This window comes from Pectinophora gossypiella, chromosome 21, assembly GCF_024362695.1.
Source record: "Pectinophora gossypiella chromosome 21, ilPecGoss1.1, whole genome shotgun sequence".
Lineage (NCBI taxonomy): Eukaryota > Metazoa > Arthropoda > Insecta > Lepidoptera > Gelechiidae > Pectinophora > Pectinophora gossypiella.
In genome coordinates this window covers 11,905,012-11,925,817 of record NC_065424.1, presented here as the reverse complement: position 1 = coordinate 11,925,817, position 20,806 = coordinate 11,905,012, and the positions used below count along the sequence as shown (strand labels likewise).

The 20,806-nt window shown below is 42.0% G+C and overlaps 3 protein-coding genes across 3 annotated transcripts in view; 1 reads left to right on the top strand and 2 right to left on the bottom strand.

Annotated features, from left to right (window-relative positions):
* LOC126376468 (5-oxoprolinase) overlaps positions 1-2,234 on the top strand; it is a 31,666-nt gene extending 29,432 nt beyond the window's left edge. The window contains exon 29 of the mRNA XM_050023851.1: positions 170-2,234. Within this exon, the coding sequence (XP_049879808.1) occupies positions 170-346 (177 nt within the window). The 3' untranslated portion in view covers positions 347-2,234. The remainder of the gene's footprint in view (positions 1-169) is intronic.
* Positions 2,231-20,453, bottom strand: LOC126376860 (uncharacterized). The gene is made up of 17 exons (XM_050024411.1): positions 20,352-20,453; positions 19,794-20,095; positions 18,223-18,398; positions 16,833-16,971; positions 15,633-15,762; positions 14,512-14,637; positions 13,601-13,653; positions 12,789-12,979; positions 11,047-11,134; positions 10,485-10,611; positions 10,029-10,103; positions 9,527-9,677; positions 8,401-8,601; positions 6,036-6,190; positions 5,167-5,234; positions 3,448-3,531; positions 2,231-2,567 (listed from the first exon to the last, which is right to left on the bottom strand). The coding sequence occupies exons 1-17, from the start codon at positions 20,451-20,453 to the stop codon at positions 2,471-2,473; spliced, it is 2,265 nt and encodes a 754-aa protein (XP_049880368.1). The 3' UTR covers positions 2,231-2,470.
* Positions 6,826-8,114, bottom strand: LOC126376697 (protein NDUFAF4 homolog). Its single transcript, XM_050024250.1, has one exon. The coding sequence runs from the start codon at positions 7,970-7,972 to the stop codon at positions 7,304-7,306; it is 669 nt and encodes a 222-aa protein (XP_049880207.1). The 5' UTR covers positions 7,973-8,114; the 3' UTR covers positions 6,826-7,303.
* Positions 20,454-20,806: the final 353 nt, after the last annotated feature.

Genomic DNA, 20,806 nt, shown 5'->3' with positions numbered 1-20,806 from the left:
ATACAAATACACTTTATTGCACCAAAATAAAATGGAATAATTACAAAAAGTCGCTTAACTAAGTACATGGCAAATGGCGGTCTTATCGCTTAATTATGAATAAATCTTTTACTTTTTTCTTATTCGGATGACTCGTGCTCGAAATTTGAATTCTCATTATCGTTTCCAGGATAAGTACATAATGAACTCTCCCGGGGGAGGGGGCTATGGGACGCCGGACGACAACAGGACGACAGGCGCCGCGACAGCGACACTGGGCGCGACAGAGCGCGCGACACCCGCAGGCGCCGTGCTCGTGGAGCGAGGCAGCGTGTTTGAGTACCGCCGGGCGCAGGAGTCCGTGTAATCGACCAGTTAAGAACCGTGCAAACGTTGTGAACGGGAATAAACATAGAAGCATTCTTGTGACTCAAAAGTGACGCTACGAAAATCTTAGGGTACACATATAGTCGGGCCGGCAGTATTAGTAAGTAAATAAACCTTACGTGCGTGCGTGTATGCGTGCGGGTATGCGTGCGTGAGAGTGTGCATGCGTGTATGCATGCGGGTATGCGTGCGTGTGTGCATGCGTGTATGCGTGCGTGTTTGCGGGTATGCGTGTATGCGTGCGGGTATGCGTGCGTGAGAGTTTGCATGCGTGTATGCGTGCGTGCTTGCGGGTATGCGTGCGTGCGTGTGTGCGTACGTGCGTGCATAATTAGCCGAACAACAAAGCCGACCCGATGTAATTACTGCACTTGTTCGGCTTGTGCCCATTGGGCAGTTCATTCGGGTTGACAATCATACGATTCGATGACTGCCGGCCCGTCTAGTGAAAGCTGAACGGATTTTTCTCGAACATGCATCTACATATATTCGATTTTTACCGCCCGGCTGTGCCGATTTATGTCGGCCCGACCATGTGTGGGTGTGTATGTGTGTGACCCTTACCGCGGGGGGCGGGGTTCATAATCATACCGTCACTTCTGGCCTTTATTGCAGTGGTATAAAGATAAAATTCGGCGCTCGCCTTTTATCACTTACTGGTATGTCAACTTATTTACGAAACGGCGTAAGTGGCTAAGCCTAGACAAATCATCATCTCCTTAGCGTCCGTAGGGCCCACTTACCCAATCTAAAGATTTGACCTGTCAAATGACAGGTCTGACTTTTTACAGAAGCGACTGCCTGTCTGACCTTCCAACCGAAGGGAAAACCAGCCCCATACAGGTTAGGCCACATACCTCCGAAAATGCATTTCTCGGGAATGTGGGTTGTGGGGTGGGCTAAGCACAGACAAATAGCGACATAAAACAATATATATCAATAACGGTAGTGTTATTTTTTTTTTTTAATTTTAGTGTATGATTATTCTGCTGCGATTGATGAATGTGGAGGAAGCAAGAGAAGTGTGTCAGGATCGAAGCAAATGGAATTCTATAGTCTCTGCTTACCCCGGTGGGAAATAGGCGTGAGTTTATGTATGTATGTATGTATGTATTATTCTGCTGCTGTGACTTTGTTTTGGTGTCAATCATAAACTGCGGCGAGCACGAAGAGATTGCTTCCATGTTTATTTATGGAGGTCTATAAACACCACATCGAAGCAATATTTGACATTTGCGCATATAAAAGTAACTGCGCAATGTCAACAATAGTCAAATAGCAATATTGTTTTTTCAGATTCAATATGGCCTTAGTCCCTCTGTTCACTGTGATGAAGTTACACCATTTTTTTAGTTTATACGAAAGTGTTGCTAATTAAGAAAAATCTATATTTGTTAAACCTATATTTTTTTTTTTACATTATTGTTGTTATTTTTCTTTTTATATAAATTGCATATTAATTGTTATACATTACATTGTTTATCGTACAAAGTACTTCAATAATACTAGCTTTAAAAGTAAATGTAAGTACAAATACGTATAGTTTATATTATTATACAAACGCTTTGGGGATGACACCCATTTGGGGGTGACACCCGTTTAGGGGTGACACGCGTTTAGGGGTGACACGCGTTTAGGGGTGACACCCAATTGGGGGTGACGCCCGTTTGGGAGTGACACCCGTTTAGGGGTGACACGCGTTTGGGGGTGACACCCATTTTGGGGTGTTGCCCGTTTGGGAGTGTCACCATTGGGGGTGACACCCGTTTAGGGGTGACACCCGTTTGGAGATGACACCCGTTCGCGTTTGTCACTCGTCATACCTAAAATATTGATTATTTACACTAAAATAAAACACTTTATAATCATACCTTGTTTATTTGACAGCCTCCCACTAACAGCACAACGCTTAAAATTTCACATTTTTTATTAAATTTTACAATTTTTTTTGTACGGAACCTCCATTATGGCATTGATTTTCCTGTGTCATTTCTAAAATTACAATCTATCCATTTATTAGCTGATAACCTCTCACCATGCACTTTTATTGGTGACTTGTCTCTGCCCAACCCGCTAGGTATCACTGGCGTGACTGTTCCTGTATTTAGTAGAACGAAGTCCGTGTCCGTCCTTTAGGCGACGTGGGGCGCGGAGAACTAAAGAACTTTGATGTACTTGTGTTATTCTTGTCTCTCGGAGGACTGGAACAAATAGGCATTATCTGTAAAGACAGGCTGTTGGCCATTTTGAGGATTGAGTATTTTGTGAATATAGGCCTTATGCTACTAAACTGAGGATTTATGTATTAAGGCGATTCTCACACTGGCCCGCAGTCCGTGTTTTCTATACAAACGGAGATACTTACAAGCAACGGAAGAACACGCATCCACGCGCTACGCTGCATCATGCGGGACAGTGTGAGAATCGCCTAAGACAGGCTGTTGGGCAATTTGAGAATAGATGCCTTATGCGACTAAACAGACGATAATGACAATCTGATGGATTACCGATGTCCACGCGGACATATTTTTTTGGCGTGACTCATTGTAGATTTGCCGCAAATGGCATTCACTAAACCGGACAAATTATCTTGCGTATGGCAGACAAAAAGAAAAAAAAATAGAATTTTCGAATATCCTGCGTGGATCATTATATCCAGCTTAAGCTCCCCTAACCAAGTCTCTGCCGCATCCGTCACACAATGCAGCTCGGCTATGCCACCTGGGAACCGGTGCAGAGGGCACTCGTTCACTATGTGAGATATGGTTTGATCCGGGTGACCACATTCACATTATGGCGACTCCTTTAAGCCCCATTTATGTAGGTGATGGTTTGACTTTCCATGGTTGGTCCTACACCGGTTCAGTCGGGTCCAGATTTGACAACCGACAATTGAGATTTGAACCGGACAAATGGGGTGCGTTGAGGGCTCTCATCCGGTACAAAATATAAGTTGGGCGCGAACCTCGACTCAATGCGTCGTATAGAGGATTATATCTGAAAGAATTAATCTACACTAGTGGGCCGATAGCGATAAGCGCTGAGGGAAATCGTCGACGTAACTTTAAGCCGAGTACCTACCTAAATTCCTGATGAAAAACTTTAGGCGCGAGACTGATCCTGGAGTTTTCAACCTTGCTGCTTGGTTTGTCCTTCGCTGCCGTGCTGCAACACAATAATAATGAACTAGCAACCCACAGGCTAGCAAACACACCACACCCTGGACACTACATACATATCACCTCGTTTTATAGACACTACCGATTATTCCATATATTTCTACCATTTTTGTTTGACGTGACTTATTGTATATTTGCCGTAGATGGCATTAACTACTTGGCCGGACAAATGGGGAGCGCTGAAGGCTCTCACCCGGTACAACGTTTAAGACAACAGGCCTAAAGGGTGCGCGAACCTCGGCTCAGGGCGTCGTCTGAGAGGAAGAATATTTGAAAGGATTAACCGACCCTAGTGGGTCGATTGCGATAAGCGCTGAATGAGGGAAAACGTCGACCACGCCGGCGGGGTCGGTATCGGAGTTCTGAAACCATAGTACTTTATTTACTTACATCAATTTAAGAGCCACGCTTTTGTCGGTGCAGCATTTCCATGCTACTTTTTTAGGGAAAAATAGGGCAGTGGTTTCCCTCTTGCCTTGCGCCCCGCAGTACTCTGACGCAAGTGGGATGGCGCCCAGAGTAGTCTATTACAAAGCCATACTAGGACTCCTGTCCTCCGCCTCTGAATAGTATTGACAGTTACTGCTGCCCTCTGTCATAGTACTTCCCCCAGGGAGAATAGATTTCCATTCATTTCTACTACTCTAATACTAAATGCTTCGCAATTTCAATGTACTTAGTAATAACACAAAAGTCTTAGACGGTACATAACCAAATAACATGGTCTCATAATGTAGCAGAAATGGATGGAAATCAAAAAAATCGAATCTTCGAAAAACATTATTTTTTCTTCAAATTAGTTGAAACCTTCTCCTTGGGGAAAATACCATGGTAGAAATAGATGGAATAACCGGACACTACAACTTGACATTTTCGTACACGCGCATTGTGTGTGTGACGTCTGACGCCATACGATTCAAGACTAAAGTAAGCTCGAAGGGGGTGAAGTAAACCAAATTCAGACGCTTTTGGGGAGGGGAGAGTTGCTGTTCTACACGTAGTATTATTCCTTAGTCTATGCCATTACACCACTGGGTCCTCAAGTCCTCATCCGGTCCATGTGTATTTTTTTTCGATCTAGGTATATCGTCATTTCGCCGACGCCAGGACAGGACGACGGGCCCCGTGCCGTGGTGTAATGGTTAACACGATCGTCCCGGCTTGACAAGAGACTTAATTTCTTATTCTATGACAGCAGCATAGTTCTTCAAACACCGGAAGTCAAAACATTACTGCTAACGCAAAAATATCTCAAAATCATTGGGCATTTCGCGGTCATCCAGTTAGAACTTTTGTAAGTTGGGGACACATATGTGGCGGACCCAACTAGTTGGCCAGCTAGTTCCACCCACATGCAACAGATGGCGCCACATTCAATAATGCCTTCGTGGAGCAGTCGTGAAACGCGATATTGAAGTTTACACAGTAAGACACATAATACAACTTCCGATATAACACCGCTGGATTGTCGATCTCTAGTCACACTATCAACTTGTGATTAGCGGGGTACTATGTTCTCGGATACTTGCAATATACAAAACATTCTAGGATATTTGATATGGACTTCCGGTGCTCGAAGAACCACCCAGCAAATAGCTAGTAAGAAAGACAGCATACCAACCTCACTTTTTCGTTGAAAATGGCGCTTATTTTGTCTGCGTTTAGCGTGTCGCGAAATCTCCTTTGGAACTAAACATAAGAATACAGAACTTCTATCAGTAAGTAGTAACCGGGACCAATGGCTGAACGTGACGTGTCTATATCCAACGGAAACAGTTGTCCTAGAGATCTAAATTCCTATAGGTAATATGGTTTTATATTTGGGCTATGGAATGGCAATAGAACTGGAATTTGTTCCGTATTATTTTCAGAATAAATGATGGTTGAAACAAAACTATGCTACGTGCTACTAATTGTTTATAAGCTTTTGAATTCTGTTTTTGACTTAATTAAAAAGTTTCCCGCTGAATAGAGATTTTTGTTTAACGTGTTTTTCTTGTATTTCATGAATGAAACCCATGTCTGTTTTGGATTTTTTGTGTTCACATATCATAGCCCTAATTATAGAACTACATTTCAGCGTCATCAACTTTGTAATAAAAAAAAACCCGCTGGCTGGAGGTTTTGTTTCAACCATCATTTATTCTGAAAATAATACGGAACAAATTCCAGTTCTATTGCCATTCCATAGCCCAAATATAAAACCATATTACCTATAGGAGTTTAGATCTCTAGGACAACTGTTCCCGTTGGATATAGACACGTCTGAACGTGCCTTCGGAAGCACGGATCATCTTACTTTCAGACAATGAGGTGATCAGCCTGTAATGTCCTAACGAAACTAGGGATGACAAAGTAATTTTTGTGGTATGTCCCGTCCCGATCGTGAGCCCAACGCTCAACCACTGGACGACGGAAGTCGTTACCTACGTACTGACTCACGATTCTTTCCTTAACTGTCTAATTAATTTTTGGTCGTCTGTGCGTTACCTTGATGCTGTTGAGCATGTCCCCTTGGGTCGCCAGCGGGCGCTCGTCGGAGCGCACGCTCGGCGCCCTCTTAGCAGCTGGTGCGTCCCGCCGGGCTCCGAGCGACGCCGCGCCCACTGACGCCGCGCCGATAGACCCGTCGCGGGGCGCTTGCACTACAGACGAGGACTCATGACAGAACGCATACAGAACTTAGATACCAGCTTGCCGATTAAGGAATACAATCCCGATATCGGGATCCTGCGAGATCAATCCCGAATCTTAGTATGACGAGATCCCATTCGAGATTCACGGGATTGGGCGAATCTTGAGTTATACTTTTTGTTTCGAATATGCTGATTTCCAAAGAAAACTGAAATTACTATAGATTTTCACACTGTGACGTGACCTCATGGAAAAACGTGACAATATGTCATACCTAATATTACGTTTTTTCGTGATAAAAATTCATAAATAAGTTAAATATAAAAAATAAAATGGTCTTCGTTAGTTTAAGACCTGTCTGTATTTAGTAATTTAAATTTCATAATTTATATTGAACTTAGTACACGACCCAATTTACTATTATGTAAGTAATACAATTTGTCTGAAAATAAACTAAATAATATAAGTAAGTTTAAAAACTAAAACCCGCCGACGGAAATATCGCGCTCTAAAAAGTATAAAAAAACACATACATAGTGGTCACACACATAACCCTCCTTTTTATCGCCACAGTCGGGTAAATATTCGTGTAGTATAGTAGTGTAATAAAATAATTTAAATGCATAAAAAAATAAAATAAAATGCATAAACAAAACATATTTTAATTCATTTCATCTACACTACAGCTAGATCACAATCCTTTATTTATTTATATTTTTCATTGTCACAATGAAATAAGTTCAAAAATATGTGTATACAGCAGTGTAATTAGGGATAAATGAAAATGTGGACAATGTTGCAAAACTTAAGATTCATAATCCAAATTAAAATGATTCAATATTTTGAATACATTAACTACTTTAAATTATGAATATTATAATGTTTAATGTGAAATATACCTTTTTAATTGTACTGTTATTTCAGACAGAAGGGCTAGAAGAGTATATAAAGTAAAAAGCAGCCATATCGTTAATATTACTATTATGTATCAGTAAATAAATATCTATTTTTTAGAAGGTTTTGTGCCTCAATTATTTTACAACTGCCAGCTAAGATAAAGGAAATACTTTACTCACAAGAGCCAACATTAATAAAATTAACTATACTACCTATAAACAAAAAAATCAATTTTTGTTCTGAAACTCTATTTTTCCTATATTTGAATCTGTTTCTTTCTTTGTTGACTCGCTTTTACCGTCAATGATATTGAGTTTATATTCAGTGAACTGTTTTCTCATCGATGCAGGGCCGGCGAAGACTGCCGGGGTCGACTTTGTTGCTGGTATGTAAACTTCGTACGACTTATAGTATTTGAGTATATTGTCAACGTCTTCCTTCTTCAGTTTGTACTCATTCGCGATCTTCTCTGCTGTTGCTTCTTCAGGGTCCATCTGATGTGCAGATATGAATGTGATTGCATGCCTCAGTGTTGTCCGACCATACGGGATCCTCTCAGGCTCTTTGAAGCCTAACTCGTAGTCTTCCACCATCTTCCGATCCTCGGGCAGAGGCCTGTTAGGATTCCTCTTCTGCTTTTCCCTGGTAATGTCATCTTCGGGCCGCCCTGTCGCCGTTACATAAATATCTCTAAGTCTAGCGTCCAGTTCTTCGTTTTTTGTCTCCAACTTCTCGTCCAAATGAGGGTCGGCCGCCTCCGCCCGCTTGATATCTTCAAGGTTTTGCGGATATTTCGGCGCTGGTATCGGTTTTTCTTTTGATATCACACGATGAGCACGGTTTTCGATGTTAAACGCCTTTAAAGGCCTTATCGCTCGCGTAACTAAAGCACCCATCTCAGGTGGCGTTAGTTTTGAAGATTTCTAAACTAAATCACGTTGTTTTCACATGGAAAACATAGTTTTGGTGGAAAATAAATAGACTTCTTCAAGTCATTGCTGCTGAAGAGGTTATATTTATGACAGCTCTGCTTTGACAGTTGACAGTTCCAAATTTGAATAAAGTTGCCAGTAGCAATAGAACTTTTATTTTTTTTTTGGCACGACTGCAAGATAATTAAGCCTAAAACTAAATCGACGATGATACACAAAAAACTTGTTGAAGGTCATGATTACAATCAATAGAAAGTAACGAAAAAATATCTGTCTGTTTATAATTTGATAGAAAACTTTAAATAAATTACTTTAATTAATCAAAATAACAATACAAGCTTGCAAATGTATAGCCAACAGTTACAATGCAAAATAAACTAGTCTGAACTTACACTTTAGTCTGGAAAGAGCCTCTCTGAGAGCAACCTTGGAGTCTCTGACGAAGAACCTGTCCACGTTGCTGGGGTTAGTGTTGGTGGCGCGCGTGTGCTCCACTATCCTAGTGGGGGAGGTGCTAGGGCTCGGGCTAGGGCTCCGGCCGAGGCAGCGGCGCCGGGGCTGCGGCGGCGGCACTCGGGACACTGAGAAATTTTCTGCTTAACGTTAATATTTAAAGTAAGTATATTTTTATAAGCAGGTGATTTTTTTAAAATTACCCTTTCCTTTTTTTTCCCCTTACCCTAGTCCTTCGAACACCGGAAGTCAAAATCGTTGCCGTGAAAGCAAAAACTGGATACTTGCGCAAAGACCAAAGATTCTAGGATATATTTGCAATAACGGTTATGAGATTGACCACCGGTGTTCGAAGACTAACCATATTGTGTAATTTCGGTGGCGCAAGAAATTTTCTTTTTGAAAGTACTTTTTTACCCATTTTCGGTGGTGCAAATATTTTTCATAAGTATTATTTATATGCAAATTATTTATTAAATAAATGTTGCACGTTAAACAGTCGGTCCCAGCCAGTGATGTGCCGCTCCCGGGAGTGTTCCCAAAGTGGAAAAGATCCCGTTGTAAAAACTTTTTAATAGTAAGGACTCTGGCTGCTTTTCGCCTTTTACTGCCGGAAACATTCCCAAACTGGGAACATTACCGGGACCGTCACATCACTGGTCCCATGTATAAGTACTATACAGGGTGATAGTGATTATGTAACGAAAAGAAAGAAAGAAACATTTATTATTTAGGACACCACAGCCACGGATTACTATACAACTTTGAGGGTGATTCAGATCATGATTCAGAATAAATATCAAGTGGAATTTTCTGTCGCAAAAGTAAGGAACACATGAATTTTGCATCAGAAAATTCTACTTAATATTAACTTAGAATCATGGTCTGAATCGTCCCCCTCAGTATTCGTTACGATGTCACTAACATCCTGTATACTTATCTAGTCGTTACATGAGCTTTTGACGACTAATGGTAACCCTACCACCAGAGTTGATGAGGTCGGTTATTGCTCTCACAACCCACAAGAGAGAAGAAGATATTATATTAATATTTAAATTTAAATACTTGTGCCATAAGCGGCCAAGGTCGGCAGGTTGCTAACGTGCTCTACGGGGTAGGCAGGCGGCCGCACGGTGTAGTGTGGCGTCACTGTAATGGCCTGGTGCAGCTTGCTCTCTCGCTGCTGCCCGTAGAAGCTGCTCCTCATGAGGAATGACTAAGGATGATCGTAATGTACTCGGTTAAATGCAGCTTAAATTCATACTACTGTGTATTAGGTTCAAGATCGAAATTCTGATTACTATATAAAGACAGATATAAAATTAACGAAAAACATTTTATTTTATTTAATTTTTTTATGAATTTTTATCAAGAAAAACGTAATATGTCCAAAATTTTATCAGGTTTTTCTATAACGGCTCACGGGTTTTTTCATACAAATTCCATAGTAATTTCGTGTTTTGACGTTTAGTAACTGATTTCACTAGTTGCAATCTAGCCTATATTATTCGTCATTACCTCGATAATGAGCTCTGGTGCATTAGGAATTAGGATATATTAATCTCACCTTCGCATCATTTATAGTTTTCAGGACAGGCCCCTGTGTTGTGCGGAATGTTGGCACTGGCGTTAAATTAAGCTCCTGAAAACGAACAATTTACATGATTGGTGGTGGAAGCCGTGGTAGTCCAGTTGGTAGAACGCTTGCCTCTCACTTTGAGGTCGCAGGTTCCAATCCAGCACAGGCCTAAACCAATGATTGTCGAATCTCGTTTTCGAATTCATTGGATCATAAATGATTGGCATGCGCTCAGCGGTGAAGGAAAACATCGTGAGGAAACCCACATTAGAGTAATGCGTTTCGCAGGTATGTGACCGAACTTGTATTAGGCTGGCCGTTCGCGGGTTGGAAGGTCAGACTGGCAGGCAGCTTTTGTAAAAAACCGGAGGTGTCAAATCTGCAGGTTAGGTAAACAGCCCTGTGGAATGGGTTAAGTGTTATGGAGATGATGAGGGTACTAACATTGTTGTTTCGAGGGCGCGGCACCCGTGCGTTGGTGGAGCGGGCGCCGGCGTGCGCCGGAGGGCGGGGCTCCCCCGCGCCGCTGCCACGCCGCGACACTGCCTTGCCGGTGTCCACACTGTCCCGGCTGCGGATATTAAGAATTGATACAAGTAGTATTTGTAAGTAGAATTAAAACCATATAAGGAAGTTTCCGTCGCAAAACTGATAAAATGCTCAGTGTTTTCTCTTTTCAGTAACATACTTTCCACCAATAAATTCCACTTGATATTAATTGAAAATCATGACCTGAATCATAGTCCTCAGTATTCGGTACGGTGCCACTAACAACCTGTATTATAAGACTTCATATAATTACGTGGCTGACTTTGCTAACTCACGTACTTATAAAGTAATTTGTGTCTTATTGACAATTGTAAAAGGTGCAAATCAGTTTCGCTAAAAATTGCAGATACGTCAGATCGCGACATCACCTTTCATGGTGGCGCTGCCCACCCCATTAGGGATTCCAGGGATCACTTAATGTAAGTAAGCATGTGTTAAAAATAGAAATGATAACTACCCTCTGTTTGACGTCTTGGCGTTGGTGTTCGTTTTCGAAGACCTCATGCGCCACTCGTACTGGTCCTTTTCGGATGCCTTATTAGGAGCTACCTCGATATAAGGACAAAAAACATAAAATAAGTTTCATAAGGACGAACCATACGCTTGGGTACATGAGAAATGCCCCTATAAGAACGACCGCAGCAAATTCAGTAAGTAGTTCAGATACTAGCCTGAACATATTCAGGTTGAATTTCGATAGTATAAATGGGCGAATTAGCGCCACCGTAAATACACCTGACAAATACAATACAAAAATGCGCCACCGAAATGAGTTGTTTTCCGTTGGTGTAAATACACCCAAAATTATGTAAGTACCTACTGACATTGAATTGAAGACGATAATATAATTAATAACCTGATAAATTTAAAAATATGAATAATATTGAATTTAAAAATAAAATTTATAATTGGTTAATAGAAAAATGTTATTATGAACTCAATGAATTTTTATATTGTCACCTATCTATATTTGTGAATGTGATTGTTCCTGTAAGTATTGTAAATAATGTGTAAACAATGAAAAAAAAAAATAGTTTTTTTTATTTAAAAAAATAGAAAACGTTCAATTTTCGGAGGACTACTAACCCGGTCCATTATGTCACAACAGGCATTCGTCCTTCGACTCAAAGGCATAGCTATTACACAATTCACCGCCAACTTCCATAGACAATCGTCACAGTTCGTAGAACAGCCTCGACAACAGAGATACTTCTTCCAGAAGGAAACCTTGTCTTCTTGGGGACTGTTCGGACATTCTTCATGTATCGTGTCGTTTTTTATGACACACCCCTTCCGTGTCCCCATGGGCTGCACCGAAGGTACTGTCAAGTCCATTTCTGTGATGAAAACTTCCTCCTCGTCAACGGAGTCTAAACGCGAAGAAAACGACTCATGTCAACGCGGCACAGAGTAAAATACCGGATTAAAATAACACTGTTTCATTACTTTTTTTAAACAAGTTTTTGATTGGAATGAAAGTTGGCGGTGAAATGCGAAATCTGGAAGAAAACGTAACAAACAGTGTTACTTTAAATCCGTCTGAATAACAAAAAAAATAACGTACATTGTAATTTATTGTTGTACAACATAGTGGACACTGTTGGCGACATGAAATAACACTGTTTGCAGTATTCAATTATAATTTAACAGCTAAAGCCCAATACACACAGAGGCGACACTGCAAGGAAATTGTATGAAACTGCGCCGCGTTTGAGTGACCGCATGCATACAAACTCGGAACATTATAAAAAATAAATTGATCCGGAACACTCTCAGCGTCGCCTCTGTATGAACTGAGCTTAAAATACTAACATGGTAACCGAGGTAACTATTAAAAATATGTGTAACGTGATAAATGCTAAAAACAACTAGTACAGAAAAAGCGATATAGACCATACTTTCCTACAACGTTCTGGGATGTGAAATGTGCTTACGACGGGTTTACATATAGCATATTATAAGATTCACAGTTAAGAAGGCCACATCGAAACATTTCACTTTAAGTAGCAATATTGCTTTTTATAGGCACAAATATCAAATTGCTATAGGTATTGCTTTTTAGACGAACTACATCAATGTGGCCTTTTTAACCCCTCAGGTCTACTCAACTGCTGAGGAAGACCGCCTTTAAATCCACAGAATCCACATAATCATCTTGACTCCTAGGCGACATTTCCCCGCGTAAAACTATGGCCATACCTTCCCTAACTTTGGAGGCCTGCGGCCTGACCGGCGGCGTGGTGTCACTCCGCGTCTGGCGCTGCATGGGCGGGGGCGGCGACAGCGGCTTGCTGAACACCACGGGCCGCTGCCGGAGCACCCGCTCCGATATAGAATACACCCCAAACTCGTGGATTGGGAACTTCTCCGTGTCTTGAAATGTACGTTTCCTGTCACAAACTTTGTAAATGTTAAATCGCGAAGGCACATCATTGTATTAAGTAGTGAGTCGCCTTTGGCCTAGCAGTACACTACGTTTTTTATGCCACTTTTTGGAGGAGATGAAGAACAGCATCATAACAACAAATAATAAGCTCACGACTTTATCCCAATTGGGGTAGTCAGAGGTAAATCCATCACGTGATGAACTATGTACAAACACCTCACCAAGCTCTTTGTTAGACCAACGCGACAGGTGGTTCGACGTGTCATCTGTCGTACAGCACATACTTACCTATTACTCATCTTTATCGCTATCGGCCCACTAGAGTCGATTTATTGTTTCATATTTAATCCTCTCAAATGAAGGCCTGATCAGAAGTTCGCACCCAACTGGGCACCCTCAGGTCTATTGTCGTAATTTTTTGAGCCGGGTGAGAGCCCTCAGCTCTCCCCATTTGCCCAGCAAAGTAGTTAATGACATTTACGGCAAATCTACAATAAGTTACGTCAGAAAAGAAGCAGGCAAAGAAATTTGATGGGCCATGACCTTTCAAAATAATAGCAAATCTTAATAAGTCTCTAAGATAAATAAATAAAATCTGGAACTAACAAAACCTTCACCTGTTTACCTATAAATATTCCCTTGCTTTATCAACCATGGCTCCATACGCTCCATCCAATCCTGTCAAATGGAAATTAATTAAGGTGTCTGCCAGGACAGGCAACATTTAAAATAGAAAGCATTGGTGCTGATTCCAGTACACACCCTATTTTATTTTAACTTATACCTGATATTTTCTTATACGCCAAAAAGGAAAGGGATAAAACATACATAACATAAAATTTATGTCTGTCGATTGTCCGTCTCTTTCATATAACAGACCTTTCATATAACAACAATTATGGAACACACGTCAGTTTTAGGTAAAAATCTTAACAACCCTCTCAAAATTTAACATTGGAAAATAACTTGATAAAATTAAGTTGATAGCATACGTCCAACGAGTTGCATACCAGCGAGATGACTATTTGATTCCTCCGGGTTATTTATTCATTCACTCAATCATTTTAAAATTAACAGCTGTTAATAATCCGACCCTTTCCTTCTTGTCGGATAAGAAAATTACAGATATTATAACTTAATATAAAATTAGATGGTGTGTACTGGAATCTGGATCATTAATTGGGAAAAAAAAATGGAAAAAATGTATCTTTGGTGGCGTATTTTTTCCTTGTATTTATAAGCGTTGGCTACAAAAGACCTACGACGTAATCGACAAAAAATAACTTTTACAATTTATTACCTACTGTCGCTTTACCGTTTAAGAAATAGCTGCGCCACCGAAATTATGTATTTCGGTGGCGAAAATTCACCCACTTCTATGGGCAATAAGAGGGCCCGAAAGACCTTATCGAAGTAAATTATTCAAAAAAGCAATAGATATTGCAGTTTACATTTGTGCATATAAACATTTTAGATGAATTGCTACGATGTGGCGTTTTGAACCGCCCAGGTATAGCTATTTGTTGTTATACACACCTGTTGGTGTCCAATAACAGACCCTGGCCTGCAGATCCTCATCCATCCGATGGCTTCGTGGGCCGTCATGCGGTAGTGCTTAATCAGGTACGCGCCAATCAGCGATCCCGTGCGCCCTAAACCTGCCTAAACAAATACTCCATCAGTTTATATGTAAGTACTTACAATTATCTACCCCACAAAATACTTATACATTTTTAAATGTGGTATTAATAAACTAATCTCAGCTGAGATTGTGCTCAAAGTCATGCTCAGCAGCTCAAGTCCCTTTTTTATAAGTACTTAAACTAGCGACCCGCCCGTGCAATCTCCGGCCAAGTAGTTAATGCCATCTGCGGCAAATCTACAATAAGTCACGTCAAAAAAAAAAAGCTCGGGTGCAATGCTGAGGAAAAAATGAAATTATTTACATCACATTAAAAACCACAAAATAACAGTATTTCTCCACTATTTACACACCAGGGTTGTGAGGTGGATTACCAACCTCATCAACCCACACGATAGAAGAAGAAGACTATCGATGACTATTGCAAGGACTATCGATGCTATCGATCGATAGTATTGCCAGTATTGTCACACCCCGTACACTTAACACAGTCACTACACAAACATTGCAATTCACAAACACACGCGCAACTGTATGTAGGTACCTGTTACGTCTGAGAGCTGCCAAACTTAAATCTTAATAAATGAATAAGTGAACAATTAACTAGTGAACAAGTGACCAGGTGAACAAGTAAACAGGTGCACAAGTGAACGGGTGAACAAGTGAACGTGTGAACGGGTGAACAAGGGAACAGGTGAACGGGTGAACAAGTGAACGGGTGAACAAGGGAACAGGTGAACGGGTGAACATTAATGAATGGGATGTAAGGGGCTCCAAATGACACCTTTCGGAGCCCAAGCCAACCTCGCCTGCACGCGGTACATCCTGCTGTTCAACGAAAGAGGCTCTGGCGACCCACCAACACGCACTGGACCACCGCGGTGGTCAAACCCCCCACCCCTCCCCCTATATGACCTCAACACATAAAAAACGACCCCCAGTCCCCGGCAGCCCCGTTGTCCGTAGCTACGGTAGCGGCTACGGTTAATGAATGGATGTAGAATAAATTCGTAACCTTGCAATGAACGGCGATGGCCGCGTCCGACTCTTCAGCGATCTGGAGGAACTTCAGTAGGATATGCCGCGGAGGGTAAGACCCGTCCGGGAAGAACAGATCATAGTGCATAATGCCCGCATTATTGAACCTGGAACATTAACATAACAAATTCAAATTCAAAAATATCTTTATTCAGTTGGTAACATTGTTGAACCGTCAATTTTTAAATAACGAACGTCACAACCGCCTAAAACGACTGCTGCTTCTCACAACCTGTACAGCCGAGGCCTGTAAGACGCATCGTAAGCTGCTAAAGAGTAAGAGGGAAAGCGCGGACTGCGTCTCACTCGCACTCAGGCGTTAAGTAGGCGAACTTGCCGCTTTGGACTCAGTGGAGCGCAGAGCCAAGAGGATGATCAGCGGCACGCGGCTAACGGATAAGCTACACTCCTTAGCACATCGGCGAAAATTCGCCAGTATGTCGGCATTTTACAGTCTGCACTTCGGGGAGTGTGCCCGCTCTACACGAGCTCATTCCACCATCCCCCTTTTATCTTCGGACTTCCAGACGTACGGCCGAGTTCCATCCCTATTTGGTGGATATGCCAACTATTCGCACAAAGCGCTTCGCATCGTCCTTCATTATGCGCACTGCTAAGGAGTGGAATTCTCTACCTTCTTCTGTATTTCCGAATGCATATAAACCGGGTGCTTTCAAGGCCAGAGTGAACAGGCACTTTCTGGGCGAGCGAGCTCCATCTTAGGCCTCTTCAATACCTTCGGGCAAGTCTGGGGCGAAGACAAACCCATCAAAGGAATGAATTTTTTATATGGAACGTCGTAACGTAACGACTTATCACCCACAGGTTTTTGGTGTAACAGAAAGCTAAGTGAAAGTTCGTCTTGCGATAAATGTACCTCTGACTAGCGTATAACGCGAATCAAAATTTCACCGTAGCGCAGAATACATTTGCGACTACTCACTTTTATCACTTCACACAAAAAGTCTGGTTTCACACAGACACTACACATTGGCGTTATCGTGCACGCGTAACTGTGTGTGTGACGTCTGACGCCATACGATTGAACGCTAAAGTAAGACAGAGGGGGTGAGGTAAACCTATCTCAGCCGGTAGTGGGGAGCGGAGAGTTGCCGTTCTATACGTATTGTTCCTTAATCTATGCTCTTTTGGTTTTCTCTTGTTATCAGATACTTACACGTCTCCGTCGTACATTCTCTTATTTAATCTAATGACTATTTTAACATTGTTATCTTTGAAATAATCTATGTACATTTCGGGTGGATGGAACAGTGACACGCTGTAGTCAACTGGTCCTATAAACGCTAAGAATTTACCTGAAAACAACAATTAAAGGTAATAATAGCAAGTCTCTGTGGTCCTCAATGGCCGCCGTGATCCAGTGGTTTGAGCGTTCGGCTCACGATCCGGAGGTCCCGGGTTCAAATCACTTTATGATCCCTAGTTTGGTTAGAACATTACAGGCTGATCACTTGGTTGTCCGAAAGTAAGATGATCCGTGCTTCGGAAGGCACTATAAGTTGGTCCCGGTTACTACTTACTGATGCACGTTAGTAGTGGTTACATGAGCCATGTCAGGTGCCTTTGGCGGTACAATAGTAACCCTGTCACCAGGGTTGATGGGTGGGTGGTAATCCACCTCACAATCCACACGATAGAAGAAGAAGACTGTGGTCCTGCTTAATTCTCAAAAGGGGCGCGCGCCGGCGCATTAGTGCCTATATGCGCCGGCGCGCGCCCCTTGACAACCGAGTCAAAATGAAAGTAAAATGAGATTGATTTTTGATCATTAGAATTTTATGACTTATCTTTGATTCAGTCAAATACCCTATTCATGTTTGGGTCATAAATGGTTTCCATGTGCTCGGTACTGAAGGAAAACTTCGTCAGAAACCCGCATTCCCTAGACATGCGTTTCGGAGGTGTGTGACCTAACACGGTTACTGGTTAGTTTCCTTCACGGGTTGGAAGGTCAGTTAGGCTGTCGCTTCTGTAAAAACCGGACCTGTCAAATCTTCAGGTTAAGTAAGTGGACCCCTTGAAAAAAAAGACACGCTAGGGAACGATGATTCTGGTCCAGTGAATGAATCCAGCACTGGAATGTAAACTGGAATAATGGGAATCGAGCATGAGAGAGATTTTTGTATGGACTGTCCGGGGTGCAGGTACCATCGCGTTCGAACTGCTTCCGTAGTGTAGTTGAGCGTTGGACTCACTATCCGGTAGTCCCGAGTTGGAAACTCCATGAGAATTACAAATATCACTTTGTGAGCCCTGGTTTGGTTAGGACATTACATGCTGATGATCCAAAGTAACCCCCCCTCCGGTTGATTGCGGGGAGGCCTGTGCCCAGCAGTGGGACGTATATAGGCAGTTTATATTATCCAAAGTAACATGATTCGTGCTTGAGAACTGTACTGCTGACTGATGTAAGTACGAAGTCGTTACATGAGCCAAATCAGGGGCCTTTGGCGGCTCAGCCCCACCCTGAGACTACGGTTGCTGATGTTGGTAATCCACCTCACAACCCACACGATAGAAAAAGACAATCGCGTGGATATACAGACCAGGTACGATCCAATTGAGGTCTCCGCCCTGGATCTTGTCCAGGCGTTCGTACTCTTCGTAGTTGAAGTCTTGGAAGCTGAAGAAGCCCAGTTCCCTGGCCTTCCTCAGCGCGCACAGACAGTCCATCAACGATATCGTGTTACAGGAGTCACCTTGGGTCGCATCTTGGAATGGGCTGTGGAGGAGAACACAGAACATATAGAATAAAGAATAATACTACGTATAGAATGGTAACTCCCCGCCCTGCACTGATTCGTATTGGGCTTCGACTTCACCCCCTCTGGGTCTTAACTCTCAAATGGATTTTTACGTATAAGTATTAGGAATTACGGGCGTAATTATCAGGGATGTGCCCAAGAGTTATAGTAAGCCACAGGATGCTTTTTTTTTTTCAAATTATTATTTCCTGTACTCTGATCCTGTCTGCCTAATGGTACGACATAGGTAATAAACAGTGGCGACCCTAAAAAAATATCTAGGTGGTGCGAGTACTCAAAGTGGCACCCCTCAGCCCCATAAAATACAAAATCTTTCGTTCACGGTCACCAAAATTTACCTATTTAAATCTTTTAAAATTGTTTACTGTGTGGTATAAGTCTAATGTGGCCGCAATCTAACCCGATGAAGTTAGTTTGCGGCCAGGGTTACCAGTCTTGGTTGATTTTGGCGCACCCCCTATTTGGGCGCACCCCCTATTTGGGCGTACCCCCTATTTGGGCGCACCCCCTATTTGGGCGCACCCCCTATTTGGGCGCCCGCCCGGTGCGGTGGCAAACCTCGCATCGCCCTGGGGCCGCCACAGGTAATAAAGCTCTTTTTACACAACCTTTGCGCCTTTTACTGCCGAGAATTCCCTCATTCAGCCCTTTCACTAACGACCCACTAGGATCGATTCAATCTTTCGAGTAAGTAAGTATAATCCTCTCGGATGACGCCCTGATCCGAGGTTTGCTCCTAACTCAGAAAATGGTGGCAAATTTAAAAGAAGTCACTACAAAAAAAGGGAATGTTCCCAGTCCCACATCGTAACGAAAACTTTGAGGGATGATTCAGACCATAATTCAGAGTTAATATCAAGTGGAATTTTCCGTCGCAAAAGTATGGAACTGAAAATTATTAAAAAAACACAAAAAAATCATGAATTCACTTGATATCAATCATGGTCTGAATCATCCCCTTCAGTATTTGCTACGGTGTCACTAACACCCACACCTACTTGTATGGGTACCTGTATGTACTGGTATGGGGTGTCAGTGACATCGTAACGAATACTGAGCTCATTATTCCGAGTTAATATCAAGTAGAATTTTCCATCGCAAAAGTATAGAATTGAAAATAATAAAAAAAGAAAAACAAAAAAAAATCTATAATTTTGCGACGGAAAATTCCACTTGATTTTAACTCAGAATCATGGTCTGAATCATCCGCCTCAGTATTCGTTACGATGTCACTAACACCCATTACATAGTGCAACAATGTTAGTGCATAGTGTAGTGTGTGGTGTGTGTGTAAGTGCCTCCTAGACACTGTTTAAATCATCTGAAGAGGCCCAAGTAGTATGTATACGTACCGATAAGTTTGTCTGTGCAGTAGAAGTGGCTTCAGCGAATCTTTGGGTGTCAAACTTAGGTACAATATGCCGTAACATCCTATTAAGAAAGCCGCGTTGGCCTTCTTCCGCGCCTCAGCCGATGTGTAGTGTACGATCTTCTGTTTATTCAAATACTGTTTCAACTTCTCGTTCAATATCTTACAGTATTTATAAACACAACCGAGATTTAAAGGGCCGAAATCTGAATAGTAATTTTCATACACCAATTCGTTATCGATGCAGAAGTAATGTATTTCTGGCGTGCTCTTCAATACAATCCCCTGTCGCACAACAGCAAAATAAAGCACGTTTTTAATATATTCCGTAGTAAAGAATATGTCGGGGTTTCGCGTCATGATTGCAACAACGCACCATAAAAACTTAATTGGTACATTTTAAACAACAATAAAAATATATAACTCATAAACTAATACACAGTTTGTACATTAGATACAAGATACTAAACACTACGATTTCATAACGAAAACATATTTTTAAACCGATTTTACAAAAATAAAGTGTTACAAAACGACTGACCCTGACGTATGTGCGCTTTTGTTTTAAATTGACCCCGAGGTGACGTCTCTCGGCAGCCAGCAACTTATATTCATTTGGCTCTAAGAAGAGATTGTATATCATGTATTATTTTCATACTTATTAAATAAGAACAAAAAAAATGAAGAGAAGAGAGGAAGGGGTACACCTAGGAGAACATTTAGAAACAAAAGAGAAGGTGCAGGTCGTGTCGTATCAGGGGGTGAAGGATTTGGCGGGAAGAAGACAGGAATGGCGATTACTCCATAGTGTTGTAAAAATGAGCGCTGAGCGTCGAGCGTTTAGCACTGAGTCGACGCTTTGGAGCGTTTTAGACTCGAGCGTAAGGCCTCAAACTGGATGACAGCGGCAGCGGCGCGGCGGCGGCAGCGGTGCGGGGAGCGGCGCGGCGGCCGCTGTCATCCAGTTTGAGGCCTAAGGCTTGCGAGCGTTGACGG